The sequence below is a fragment of the Catharus ustulatus genome, chromosome 5, assembly GCF_009819885.2.
Source record: "Catharus ustulatus isolate bCatUst1 chromosome 5, bCatUst1.pri.v2, whole genome shotgun sequence".
Taxonomy (NCBI): domain Eukaryota; kingdom Metazoa; phylum Chordata; class Aves; order Passeriformes; family Turdidae; genus Catharus; species Catharus ustulatus.
In genome coordinates this window covers 66652436-66665570 of record NC_046225.1, presented here as the reverse complement: position 1 = coordinate 66665570, position 13135 = coordinate 66652436, and the positions used below count along the sequence as shown (strand labels likewise).

At 53.5% G+C, this 13135-nt stretch overlaps 2 protein-coding genes across 2 annotated transcripts; both read left to right on the top strand.

The window, feature by feature from the left end:
• The first annotated feature begins 417 nt into the window (after positions 1 to 417).
• On the top strand, positions 418 to 2934 carry LOC116997140 (homeobox protein HMX1). The gene is made up of 2 exons (XM_033061416.1): positions 418 to 744; positions 2363 to 2934. Exons 1-2 carry the CDS (start codon positions 483 to 485, stop codon positions 2932 to 2934), a joined length of 834 nt encoding a protein of 277 aa, XP_032917307.1. The 5' UTR covers positions 418 to 482.
• Positions 2935 to 11190: 8256 nt separating this feature from the next.
• On the top strand, positions 11191 to 12893 carry LOC116996224 (homeobox protein HMX1-like). Its single transcript, XM_033059445.1, has 2 exons — positions 11191 to 11468; positions 12356 to 12893. The coding sequence occupies exons 1-2, from the start codon at positions 11191 to 11193 to the stop codon at positions 12891 to 12893; spliced, it is 816 nt and encodes a 271-aa protein (XP_032915336.1).
• The last annotated feature ends 242 nt before the right edge of the window (positions 12894 to 13135 follow it).

The following is a 13135-nucleotide window of genomic DNA, read 5'->3' as shown; positions in this document are numbered from 1 at the left end:
CGGCGCGCACACACACACGGACACACAGACACACACACGGACACACAGACACACACATACACACACACACAGAGCCGGCAGCGCCCGGCGCCCGCCGCTCTCCCCGCGCAGATCCCATTGGCGCGGCGCTCCGCCCACCGCAGGATCCCCCGCTCCTGCCCGCCGTTTAACTCGCATGACATTTTTATTTCGTTATTAGCGTTTTCGCGCAGAATCTGGCGCCTCCGATGGGTTGTCGGGCTGGCTTTTTTTTTTTTTCCTTCCCCGTTCCCTTCTTCTCCTCCTCCTCCCCCCTCCCCTCCTAGCTTGCAGGAAATGATGGCAAACCGCGATCTGAAATGATTACTCCGGAAAAAAACGCTTTTATACCAGGAGAGCATCCACGGGGCTAGGCAGAGGCGAGAGGCGGCCGCGGGGCAGCGGGGAGCCGAGGAGCCAGCCGCCGGCGGAGCCGGGACCCCCTCCCGCAGTTCTCTCCGACGATGCCGGACGAAGCCACGGAAAACGCCGGCTCCACCTCCGCCCGCGTCTCGTCCTTCTTCATCGAGGACCTGCTGGGCACCGAGGGCACGGCGGGCGGCGGGGCGCGGCGGGCGGCGGCGGCGGGCGGCGGGCGCGGAGTTCCGCGCTGCGGGCCGCGCTCCCCGCTGCGCATCGGCGCTCCGGGCTGCCCGCTCCGCGACGCCGCCGTCGGCTGGTACCGCCGGGCGCACGCCGCCTTCCTGGGCTGCCCCAGCCCCGACAGTAAGTGGCCTTTCCCTCCGCACCCTTCACCGCCGGGCCCGGCCGGGGCTGGGGGTGCTCCTGCTCCTGCTCCCCCCGGGGTGGGGGGGTCCGGGTCCCGCCGCGGCGCCCCGGAGCAGGCCGGAGGGGGATGCACGAAGTGCCCCCGCAGCCCCCGCCCTGCCACCCCGTTTTCGGCCGCTCGGGGCAAATCTCCGGAAATGCTCCCTATGTGTCAGGCACCTGGAGCCTCCGCCCCGCCGCCCAAAGTGTAAACAGGGATTCTTGGCTTGCTTGAGGATTTTTTTTTTCTTTCCTTTCTACCCCCTCCCCCATCTCTTTTTTTTCCTCTATTTTTTCTCTCCTTTTATTTTTAATTTTTCTTTAAGAGGCAGGTCCAGTTTTATTTTTTCATTTTTCATTTTTCTTTTTTTTTTTTTTTTTTTATTTTGACTCCCCATCAAGCCTGAAAGCTGGGACAAACGGTCCCTAGCAGAGCAGTAGAGAGTTTGGGAAGCCGGGGAAGCAGCTGGGCTCGGTCCCAGCTGCCCCGGCCGCCGCTTCCTGCAGAGCCAGCCCCGCTGCCCTCTGCCCGCAGCGCGGCCTCTCGCTGCAGGGACCCCATGGAGAGGGTGCTGGAGCAGAAGCCGGGGTTCGGGGCAGAAATTAGCATATGATAGAGTGAATGTGCTGCCATCAGTGGTTATTTTCCATCTACTGATAGAAAAAAACATCGTGCCTCGGCGCACCTCTGTGACCCTATACGAGCCTGCAGAGATCTCACGACTGCTTAACAAGGAAAAGAGGCATGATTTGTAATCCAAATAGTTTCTTTTTGCAGTAACAGGTTTATTCATATTTTTAATTTCTCTCAAAAGTATATATAGAAACAGCAAAGTACTGCAGAAACAACTGAGTTCTTTTTCCTTTATTTTTCTTTTTTCATTTTTTTCTTTTTATTTTCTGGTTTTCTTCTATTCTATAAAGAGTAGGAAATATTTTTTTCCCTTTAAAATTGTAATTGAAATGCACGGTGTTGGAGACTCCATGGAGATATGTCCCGATACCAGAATAATTGTCCCCATCCATTAGCTTTTTGAAGTCCAGAATAATGTGGATTATTTTTTTTTTTGCCTCTCTTTATATACACACGGGTGCACTATTATGCTTATTCCTATGACACAATATACTTACTCACAAATGTACTTTTATGTATGTATGAGTGTGTAAATACAGACATGTATATAAATAAGCGGTCACACGTATTCCTGTGTGTACATACACATATAAAAAGTACATGCATACTTCTGTGTGTACAGTGGTACATTTTATGATTTGAAAACAGCCCGTGTGTGCGTTATATGTGTGCGCACACACGCAGATCCACGAGCATGGCCAGAGATCGGTGTATTTATATACATAAAATGCAGGGCTTGTGTTTCCATGTCAGCGTGTGTGCATGTGTGTGTATACGCTGAGAATTCGGGAGTTTAGCGGAGCAGGCAGAGAACAGGCAGGAGCTTTGCTCGGGCCCCTCGCTCCCCGGCCTTGCTTCTCCCCGCGCTGCTTTCCCCTCGCGGCGGGCGGGCGCTGTCCCCGTTCCCTGGATCCCTGCAGCAGCCTCTGCCTCTCTTTGCAGCCAGCGACCGCGACTCGCCCGAGCTGCCCGAGGAGCCGGCGGAGCGGGCTGGCGGCGGGCGGGCGGCGGCCAGAGGCCCGGCGGGAGGGCGGCCGGGGCCGGGCGGCCGCGACGAGGAGGAGGAGCGCGGCGAGGAGCCGGGCGAGCCGGAGCAGCGCGCCGCCGGCCGCAAGAAGAAGACGCGCACGGTGTTCAGCCGCAGCCAGGTGTTCCAGCTGGAGTCCACCTTCGATGTGAAGCGCTACCTGAGCAGCTCCGAGCGGGCCGGGCTGGCCGCCTCGCTGCACCTCACCGAGACCCAGGTGAAGATCTGGTTCCAGAACCGCCGCAACAAGTGGAAGCGGCAGCTGGCCGCAGACCTGGAAGCGGCCAACCTCTCCCACGCCGCCCAAAGGATAGTGCGGGTCCCTATTTTGTACCACGAGAACTCGCCGGCGAGCGCCTTGGGCTTCACCCTGCCGCACATGTCACCCCCCTTGGTGGGCTTCTCCAGCGGCGTCAGCTACCCCCTGGGCACCTTCCCCGCCGCCTCCCTCCCTTTCCTACGGTCGCAGATGACAGGACTCGTCTGAGCGCCCACCTCGGCCGGGACCGTGGCCCCTTCGCCCCCTCCCTCGGCTTGCAGCTCCACCCCCCTTCCTCCACGGACTTTTTATTTTCAACTTACACGTTTCTTGATTTTCTGCTTTTTTGACTTTTTAATTTTTTTTTTTTAAAACGTGCAATAAACTAACTCTTGGGGTTAACTCGGAGCGACGTGCGGCAGCCGGGGGGAGCCGAAAGGACTTGAAAGACCCCAGCCATGCACCGGGATCAGGGTGGCGGGGCTCCCACTGCCGCGCATCCAAAGAAAATCCAGCCCCGTGGCAGCGGCAAACCCCTCACGGCAGCTCCGGCCCCAGGGTGACACAGACCGGCGTTTTCCGGGGGGAACAGACTCCCCCGACCCCTCCTCCTGCAGCCCGCGGAGCTGCCGAGCGAGACACGAATGTACGGACCTGCCGGCGCTTCCCGGCCGCGCCGCCCCCGCCCCACGGGCGGCCGAGCCTCGGGGCCACCGAGAGACCTTCCCCGGCACCTCCGGTGCTCCGGGCCAGCGCTCCTACCGGGGAAACCTTCGCGTGTCCCCGCTGCCCCAGCAGCTTTCCGTGCAGAGCGGGGGACCCTGCTGATCCCGGCCTCCAGCAGCTTATCCAGGGCCCTTTGTTTTAGCCACTTAATCCGTACATATCCCCCTCCCATCGTTACTCTCATTTCCATACTACCGATATCCAAGCATGTGCTGGTGCCCCCTGGTCCTTCTCGATGCAGAAGTTTTGATTTGAAACAACTTGAAGGCAAATTGTTGGAAAGAATTCGCCCTGCTGAAATCCGAGCTGTGAGGGTTTGGTTTCTTTGTTTTCGTTTTGTTTCCCTGGCAAATTATCGGCTAAAATACACGGGTTTATATATACACATATATATGTAATTCTACATACTGTATTTTGCAAGTGGATTTGCCACTTTTTTTTCGGTCTCCTGAATATGTTGAGGAAAGCTCACCTCGACTTGTCCGTCTCTTACGGGATTGGTTTGTGTAATCGATTAATAATTCACTGGCAATTAAAAAGGAAGGAAAGAAAAATAATCAGATGGGAACAGAGTGGGGAGCTGTATGGCTGGTTATGCAAGCGAACCTGTAACGTGATATTATATGAAGTATTATGCATGCCAAGTTATTGTTTTTCTTTAATAACTGTTTTGTTTTCCCCCTCCTGCCCACTCCTAAAATGAATTTCTGGACTATCATTATTTCTAAAAGTTTGAATTTCTTTTTCCTAATATTAAGGGGGAAATGACCATATAAAACTCGGCCTTGGTGGAAAGTCCAGCTTTGATCGTACATTCTAGGGCATAATCAACTGAACCAACCAGCTCGGAGCACTCGGTGTCCCTGCAGGGAAGGCCAGGTCCTGGATCTGTTGGGGAATGTGCATGCGGACCTGGCTCCTGCGAAGGAAGGGCGATCTAATTCTTACTCTTTCCTACGCTTTGCATTATAATTGGAGCAATCATACTTTTTCTGGTTATGAAATCGATCAGCGAGATGTGGTGGAGCTTCAGCTTTGATACAAAACCCGGAGGTCAGGGCTGGATTATAACCTCGACACAATTTTGGGCTTTCCTCTCCTATATTTTTTTCTTTTTTTTCCTCTCCTTTTTTTTTTTTTTTTTTAACTTATTTTTTTCCTCTGCTTTGGCCTGAAATATGGCTCTGAGCACCAGCCTGCGCAGTTGAAGTCAGGACGTTGCAAGCCTCAAAAACACTCGAAAATTGAGTTTATATGTATACATATATATCAATATATATTTATAGGTTCCTGAGAAAAGTGCTAAATTGCCGGGATACTGTTTTTTCTGGAAGCTATTGTTTGTTGAAGTTTCTTTTTCTTTTTATTTTTCTTTTTTATTTTCTTTTTTTAAATTTTTTTTTTTAGTTTTTTTTTTTTTTTCTCCAACTGCTGCTGATCTCCCCCGAAATCTCCAGACATATTCGCCGGCCGTTTTCTTGGCATATCCGTCAAACACCCGAACTTGAGATAAAACCTTTCAGAGCCTGGTCCCCGAGCGGTGTAAGAAGGACCAGGAAGAGGCGAAGCTGGGGCTGTGGGTGCCCCGGACGGGACTCGCCGGCCTCGGGAAAGCGGCTGGGCTGGGCTTCAGCCTTTTCGTGCCAGAGGAGGTGACTTGGGGCGATGTTTCTTCCTCAGGGCGCAAGCACTTGATTTTGATGCCGTTCAAAGCCTGGCTGTCCCTGGAAGAGAGCGGCTAGACCGTTTTTCTCGTCATATCCAGCTCCCCAGATCTGCCAGTGTTACCTACTGGAGTAAAATCCTGACTCACTGCAGTCATATCAGAGTAGATTGTAATCGAACGAGAAATTTAACACGCCTGCCACTCTCCACATGCCTTTTCTTTGGAGTAACATATGAGATTATTATACTTCTGATTCTACTAAGTATTCTTTCCTTGAAGTTAAGGAACTGGCAGGGCTAAATGATCAATCGGATTTTTAAAATGTGTTTTGACATTAGTATGTTTGTTTTTTAAAGATGTGCTGATTATATCAATAAACAGATTTTTTTCATACACTGTATTTGTAACTTATGATCATGGTAAAATATTAAAAGGTGCAAGACGTGAAATCATCTAAGAAAAAGTGCTTACTTATGCCTTATTCTGTACTTGCAGAAAATGATTTATAGTGGCTTATTAAAAGTATGAAAGTAGGAACATATACACCTTAGGTTTCTTTACCTCGAACTTTTGAAACGATACTTTTCCCTATATCTGATGGCAAGAAATTTTTGCAGAATGCAGAGAAACATCTAGCACCAGATGACAGTCCCTGAGGTATGTGCATTGACTATTTCAAAATAGATAAAATCCCCCAGACCGGAACACCCAAGCCCATCCCTCAAATCAGGACAGCAAATTCCTCACAGTTTTCTTCCTTGTGTGTATATTTTATTAAACAAATAAAAAAGTTAAGATTCACACACTTTGTGCTGCTCCTGCAAACAGAAATCTTTAAGAGAAATGTTGATGGACTGTAAAGCTCAAAGTACTTTTGCCAAGGCTGTTTATGACATATAGAGACATACGTTGCTGCTTTATAGATCAAAGCAACCTCAGAATAGCTTTAAAATAAATCCAGTTATACTACAGCTGTAATATTATTATGCAGCATAAATCCTTGTCTGTTGACATTTATTTAATGAATGTTGCTACAACAGCTTAGCTAGATGGCACTCCAGAGGCGAGGCAAAGGAGAACCTTGCCAGATTACTCACAAAGACAACTTGTGTTTATTGGACGCTAATAAAATAATCAGTGAAAAGATTTTTTTTTTTCAGCAGAGCAAGCGACAATCAAAATAGAGTCTGAACTGCCCTTTTTGAAATAAATTCGTAGTGTAGCTGCAGTAAGACATTATTAATTACACTTTAAATGAAAATGATCGATATGCTGGAAAGCACCTTGTTAAATGGCTGCTTTGCAAATGGTACATTGCTCACCAGTTTAGGATGGCCCATAACTTTTCTCGGAGGCACGAGTCTAAAATATTCATGCAAATCAATACTTGATAAATCTCATAGGTGCGTGCTGGCTCCACTGTCCAACAATATATTTAGATCGATTCTTTTTTTTTTTTCCTTTTCCACTGCATTATCTTGGAATAGTCTGTCTGTGCCCCCTGCCAATGCGTCCTGCGCCCACCATCGATCGGAGAGAGGCTCGCTCCAGACTCCAGCCGACTCGCAGGGCTCAGTGCTGTCAACCTCAAATTAGATCCAGGCAATATTCTTGTATTTCCCTTCCCATTCCAGATGAATGTAACTTTAAGGTGGATGTCTTAATGCTTCCTTTAACTATCCTGAGTTTCTCGACTCTGCTTACGATGTAATTTCTGTGTAGTGAGATACATGAAGGTCAATTCAAAAAGATATAAACGAGAATTTAGATGTACACCTAAAATTTAAAGCCTTTCCTTTCCTTTCCTTTCCTTTCCTTTCCTTTCCTTTCCTTTCCTTTCCTTTCCTTTCCTTTCCTTTCCTTTCCTTTCCTTTCCTTTCCTTTCCTTTCCTTTCCTTTCCTTTCCTTTCCTTTCCTTTCCTTTCCTTTCCTTTCCTTTCCTTTCCTTTCCCTTTCCCTTTCCCTTTCCCTTTCCCTTTCCCTTTCCCTTTCCCTTTCCCTTTCCCTTTCCTTTCCCTTTCCCTTTCCCTTTCCCTTTCCCAGTTGGATATTATGGGCTTTATTCGGAATTCCCCTCCAGATTTTTCCACAAGTATCAGGCACAGTGTCTGGAGGAAGGAGATTTAGCAGAGGACTCTGAATTGACCTAAGAGAGAAGCAGAATTTCGGAAAGGGATGCTCTGTCCCGGGGCACAGCTCGGCCCGACCTGCCCGTGTCCCGGCACCTCTGGGGCCGGAGCATTCCTCTGAGCGTGCCCGGCTCCCCAGGAAAGCCTGTGGCTGTGTGACGCCTTTCTGGGCACCTCCGGGGAGAGGTGCTTTCCCTCTAGTGATAGATACGGTTTTCTCTGCCCTACCTGCCCCGCCCGCTCCCCGGGAGGGGGGAGGATGTCCCCGCTGCCCCGAACCTCTGCCTGCTCCAGGGGGAGGCAGCGGGGCCGTGCCGGGGTGATGGAAAATCTCAACAGCAACCGGTAATTCATGTCCAGCCACGGCTGAGCAGCTAAAGCCAGTTTTATTCAGGGACCAGCAGCACCAAAGTCCCGAACCCGCCTAGCGATTTTAATGAGCTTTTTCGGGCAGCGCTTCTGTTCAAGATCCCCGCGCCGGGCTGTGTCCCGGGAGAGCATCGGAGATGGTTTAAAGCGTTCTGCGAGGTGCTGCTGTGTCCGCAATCACCAGGGACTTACTTGCAAGGGGATGTGAAATCCAGGGAGGGACTTTTACCCTCGAGTACCTCGGGGGATAAATCAAGCTCGATTCCGTAAAACAAGCAAAACCAGACTCTTTGGCGTTTCTGTACCATCTAATCAGATTTCATTTCCATCAGGTTTAGAGCAAGAGACTTCTTGTGCTCTGAGCTAAAATGGAAATACAGATATGTATGACGAGCGATTTCTGGTAAAAAGCTTTCCCAGGTGAAAGGTTTCCACTCTGCACGATGTTAGCTTCTCCTACAGGGTAATATCATTAAAATGAAAAGGTTGGCTCTTCCTGCCCTGCCGCTGTGCGGTACCTGCCTCGGTGTCCTCACACGTCCCAGACAACGAGGTTCTTCACAAATAAAATGCAAATGAAGCGTGGGCTGAAAGAGTACCAGCGTCAGAAAATCGCTGCCTATTGCAGGAAAAGCTGTCGCTCGTAACCCACAGCCCTCCGGAGCCCGGGAGGGACCCGCGGTGCTGAGGAGCGGTGCTGAGGTGGGACAGCCGTGAGGGATCCCCTCTCTGGTCTCTCTGACCCCAGAACCTCTTGGCTGCCTCTGGTTCTCTCGAAATTCGCCGCTGCCCACGGCGGCTGCCACAGGAATCTCTTCCCCGGGCTGCTCCACGTGTCTCGGGAACCTTTCACTGCAAAACGCTTCTGAATTTTGGGAAGGACACTCGTCCCTCCGCCCGGTCGGACACTGTTCCCCTAACTGTGTCAAGTGCGGGGCAGGGCTCGGACTGTGTTGCTGGGGGTCTGCAGGGGACCCGGGGGTTCTGCTGCCTTCCCCCGCCGCAGCCCCGCTCCCTCTCCAGGAGAACTCTTCGCTGCTGGTTGTTCGGTCTGTGCAGGACACGCTCTACCTGTTGGTCTTTATTTTCCTGAAGGTAAGAGTGACCTAGCAGAGGGCATGAGGAGCCCGGTGTGGACCTGCCTTGTAGAACTCGCTGAAGGGGGATCCCGGACCCCCCGGGCCCCTCACATCCTCTTGTGGCCAGTGAATCGTTTCCAACTTGTCCCAGGGGCTGAAGAGACCCAGCTCTGTAGACTGCTCCCTCTGCACCAAGTTTGTCGGGGAAAAGAAACCAATACCAAAACCAAACCAAACCAAACCAAACCAAACCAAACCAAACCAAACCAAACCAAATCAACAAAAACAAAAAAACAAACAAACAAACAAAAAAACCCCACAAAAAACCCCAAAAAACCACCCAAACCAACAAACAAAGCCCCCCTCACTTCCAAAAAAAAACCCCCAAAAAACCAAACCCAAAAAACAAACAAAAAACCCCCCACCCGGTTTTGAAAATTGTCCAAATGGGGCTGGGAAAGGATGACAGATCTTTCCCAGAATGGTTTTACCGGACCTCATCTCCCCGGGCAGGGCTTGGACTGCTCCGGGGGATGGAAAGGGCTGCGCTGAAAAAAAGATTGGTTGGTAAAACTTATGTCTCCTTCTTCACTTAACTTCTTTTTTCTCTTTTTCAACTTATCCCTTTTCTTTCAAGAAAATGTCTTCTAGGAAAATACACTGCTTCAAGGCGTTCACCATGTAGGATTTTTTTTTTCCCTTTTTGGAGCTAGAAGGGAAATGGTTTGCAGCAAGAACAGATGTGAGCACCTGGGACGTGCCTCACCCACAGACAGCGTGAAGGGAGGCCGAGACAGGAGTGCAAAGAGCGACCCGACCTGGCATTCAAGTCTCCCATGCTCCTAATTTTACCATCTCAGACCAAATTTCTCAAATTATGCTTTCAGCTGCTTCTTCGCATATTGTAACTCTTACCCGGGTCCTTGCCTTGGCCCTTCCTTAGCTTTCTCTTAAATGGATATTTTGCTCTGATAAAACTCACAGTTCGTATAAGAGACTGCAAGACAAATGCAACAAGTTTGAGTATTTGACTAATAATCGTGTTGATGGAAATGGGTATATTTATTTTTTTCCGGCTGGTGGAAAATGTGCAGCTCTCCAGCAGAAGCCTTGAGTTAAAATTTGAGCGTGTTCAAAAAGTGAAAAAAAAATCATGAAAAAGAGCTGAAACCCGCTCTTTCAGGTACCACTACGTTAAAGACTAACGCAGTCCAAAGCCTTAAGAAGCCCCTGATTTTAGCTCCTGGAATCTCTAGCATAACAATATTTTAAAGCCTGTTGGGACGTCTATTATCAACTCTTTTTCAAGGACTTATCGCTTTCCCTCTACAGTTTTCGTGGTGGAAACCTCGAGACTCGCACTAAAAGCCTTCCTAAAAGCCGGTTGGAAATCGCAGAGAGGGAGAGGTTTCTCTGTGATGCACAACGGGTGACGGCTCTAAAATCGCTGGACGTCCTGCCTCGAGTAGTGCAAACGGGTTTTAAAACGCTGCAGTGCTGGGAGGTGTGGGAAGCAAAAGTTCTCAAGATAGTAGAGAAGCACATCGATCCTTCTCCAAGTTCCACAGCTCAGGTGAACGTTTCCCCATCTCCCAAAGGCACTCCCAGCGCAGCGGGTCAGCGCTTTCTCATTTGAAAGCTACAGAAGAGCTCTGCCGACCCGCGGGGACCAGCAGGGGATGTAGAGGGGGTGGTGAAGTGTGGGGGGAATGTGTGGCAGTTATGTGTGGATTTTGGGGTGGCCTGACACCATGGGGCTCCTTGGGAGGAATAAAGGGTCCCCTTTGTCCCATGAGTATTCAGTCTCAGTCTGCAGGTGAAAGGACCACAGAGAAGAGACTCTGTATGAATTACTCTTCTGAACAGCAGCGTGGACAATCTGCAGCGAATGCCCTCCGCAGACTGCCTGGGGTCGTGCCAGGTGCTGTACAAACACAGGGAAGGGGTCCCAGCTTCCCCCTTCCTTCCTTCCTTCCTTCCCTCTCTGCCATCCCTGCTTTTCCTCGCCGGACTCCGCCTCATTCCCCCGATTTTATTTCCAGTCTTATCTGACCATTCTTCTCCTTCAATCCAGAGATCTCCGTTCTGCCATCCCACCTCCTCTTCGCCTTTGTCGTGGGCTCGGGCTCTGCCTTCCCTCCGCCCACTTACAGAGAAGGGCCCAGGCAGGAGGGCAGCCAGCCCTGCCCTGCCGCTGTGCCCAGGGCACCTTTCGGGACACCTCGGCGGGCTCCCCGCCCCTCCTTTCCTCCCCGCTTCCCTCCAGTCCCCGCTCCTTTTCCTTCTCCCTCTCCTCTCTGCAGCCTTCCCTCCCCTGCCCTGCTCCCCCCGTCCTCAGTCCTTTGGCTCCCTCTAGCTCCATCCCCTCCCTCCGTCACCCCGACCCCTCCTCCTACGCGGACCCATCCTTCCCTCCGCCCCGGCTGCCGCCGCCGCCCTCCCGCCGCCTCCGCCAGTCCCGCGGCTCGGCTCGGCCCCGCACGGTTCGGCCCGGACACGCTCGGCTCGCCGCGCCATGGTTCAGCTCGGGGGCGGCCGCCGAGCCCCTCCGGCCCCGGCCGCGCCGCCGGCCTTCAGCATCGACAGCATCCTGCAGCCCGGCCCCCGCCGGCCGGCCACGGAGCCGGGCACAGCCCGCTGCGCGCTGCCGGAGGAAGAGGAGGAGGAGGAAGAGGAGGGAGAGGAGCCCGAGGAGCAAGAACCCAGTAAAGGCTCCAGCGACTCGGGTACGGAGCCAGCAGCAGCCTCGGGCTGTCCCGCACGTCGGGTCGCGGTCCGGCCCCCACCCAGGCGGTACCTGGGCATCCCCAGCGCCGCCGGGCCGGGCCGGGCCCGCGGACACACAGACACAGACAGACACACAGGCACAGACACAGACAGACACAGACACAGACAGACACACAGACACAGACACAGACAGACACACAGACACAGACACAGACAGACACACAGACAGACACACAGACACAGACACAGACAGACACAGACACAGACATAGACACAGACACAGACACAGAAACACACACAGACACACAGGCACAGACACACACAGACACACGCACACACAAATACCGACACATGCGAACGCAGTCACAGACACACAGATACGGAGACACGCTCACACAGACACAGACAGACAGACAGGAGGATCAGACACGCACATACAGACACAGACAGACAGGAGGATCAGACACGCACACACAGACACAGACAGACAGACAGGAGGGCACAGACACGCACACACAGACACAGTCAGACAGGAGGATCAGACGCACACTCGCGGACACAGACGCGCACACGCAGGAGGAGGGGAGGCTCCGCGGGAGGACGCGGGGGGATGCCGCACACGCACCAACCTGCTTCCAGGGTGTTGTGCCCGTCTCCCGTCCTCCTGGGGCTGTCTGTCCCGTGCCCAGGAGCCCCTCGCTTTCCTGCCGTACAGCTGGCAGAGGGATTACCTTGGATCCTTACGGAAGCGCCTCACCCTTCTCCCCTCTGGAGGCTGTGGGACCGCGGCCAGCCCTCGGCAGCCCCCTCCCCATCCTGTCCCCCACCCTCTCCCTGCGCTCCGCCGGGCCGTGCGTGCATGCGGGGCGGGGGCGCGGGCTGCGGCGGGGACTGATGCTGTGCTCTGCCCTTGCAGGCAGCGAGCCCCGCCGGCTCGGGGCAGGAGGGACGAGCCGCGGCCTCCGCTCCGAGGGCGGCGATGCGGGGTCCCCGCTCCCCGCGGAGGGGCTGCGCGGTCCCCGGCAGCCGCCGCGAGAGGCCGGGGGCTCGGAGAACGGCAGATCATCGGCGGCGGGCGGCAGGAAGAAGACGCGGACCATCTTCTCCAAGAGCCAGGTGTTCCAGCTGGAGTCCACCTTCGATGTGAAGCGCTACCTGAGCAGCTCCGAGCGGGCTGGGCTGGCCGCCGCGCTGCACCTCACCGAGACCCAGGTGAAGATCTGGTTCCAGAACCGCCGCAACAAGCTCAAGAGACAAATGTCATCCGAGCCCGAGGGCCAGGGCCCGGGGCCGGCCGAGCCCCCCGGGGAGCCGCAGCCCCTTGCTGCCTCCTCGGCTCTCTCCTTCCCGTCCCTCTACAAGGACAGCCCCGTGCTCAGCCGCTGCCTGCTGCCGCTGCCTTTCCCCCTGCTCTGCCCGGGCAGCGCCATCCCCTACCTCTGCTTCCCCGGGCCGGGCAAACACTTCAGCCTGCTGGACGGGGACGTATAGCTCTCCCCTGGCCCCCGACCTTCCCTTGCCGGGGGCCGTCCCGGTTTTATTTATGACCCCGCTGTGCCGGTGGAGTGTCCTTCTTTGCCACAGCCGCCACCCGGCCCGCGGAGGGGCCGCCCGGGCTCCCCCCATGGTGCCCGTGGGCTGCCCGCACGTCGCTAAAGCTCGGCAGGGCGCTGCCAGCCCGCTCTCCCTCTGGCAGCGCTCTTTCTGCGCTCAGGACGGAGGAATTAACACGG

Bases quoted from the DNA above. Each gene is read 5' to 3' on its own strand.
- LOC116997140 (XM_033061416.1), top strand. From the start codon at position 483: ATGCCGGACGAAGCCACGGAAAACGCCGGCTCCACCTCCGCCCGCGTC. The intron at 745-2,362 runs GTAAGTGGCCTT...CTCTCTTTGCAG, and splicing joins GGGCTGCCCCAGCCCCGACA to CCAGCGACCGCGACTCGCCC.
- LOC116996224 (XM_033059445.1), top strand. From the start codon at position 11,191: ATGGTTCAGCTCGGGGGCGGCCGCCGAGCCCCTCCGGCCCCGGCCGCG. The intron at 11,469-12,355 runs GTACCTGGGCAT...AGGAGGGACGAG, and splicing joins GTCCGGCCCCCACCCAGGCG to CCGCGGCCTCCGCTCCGAGG.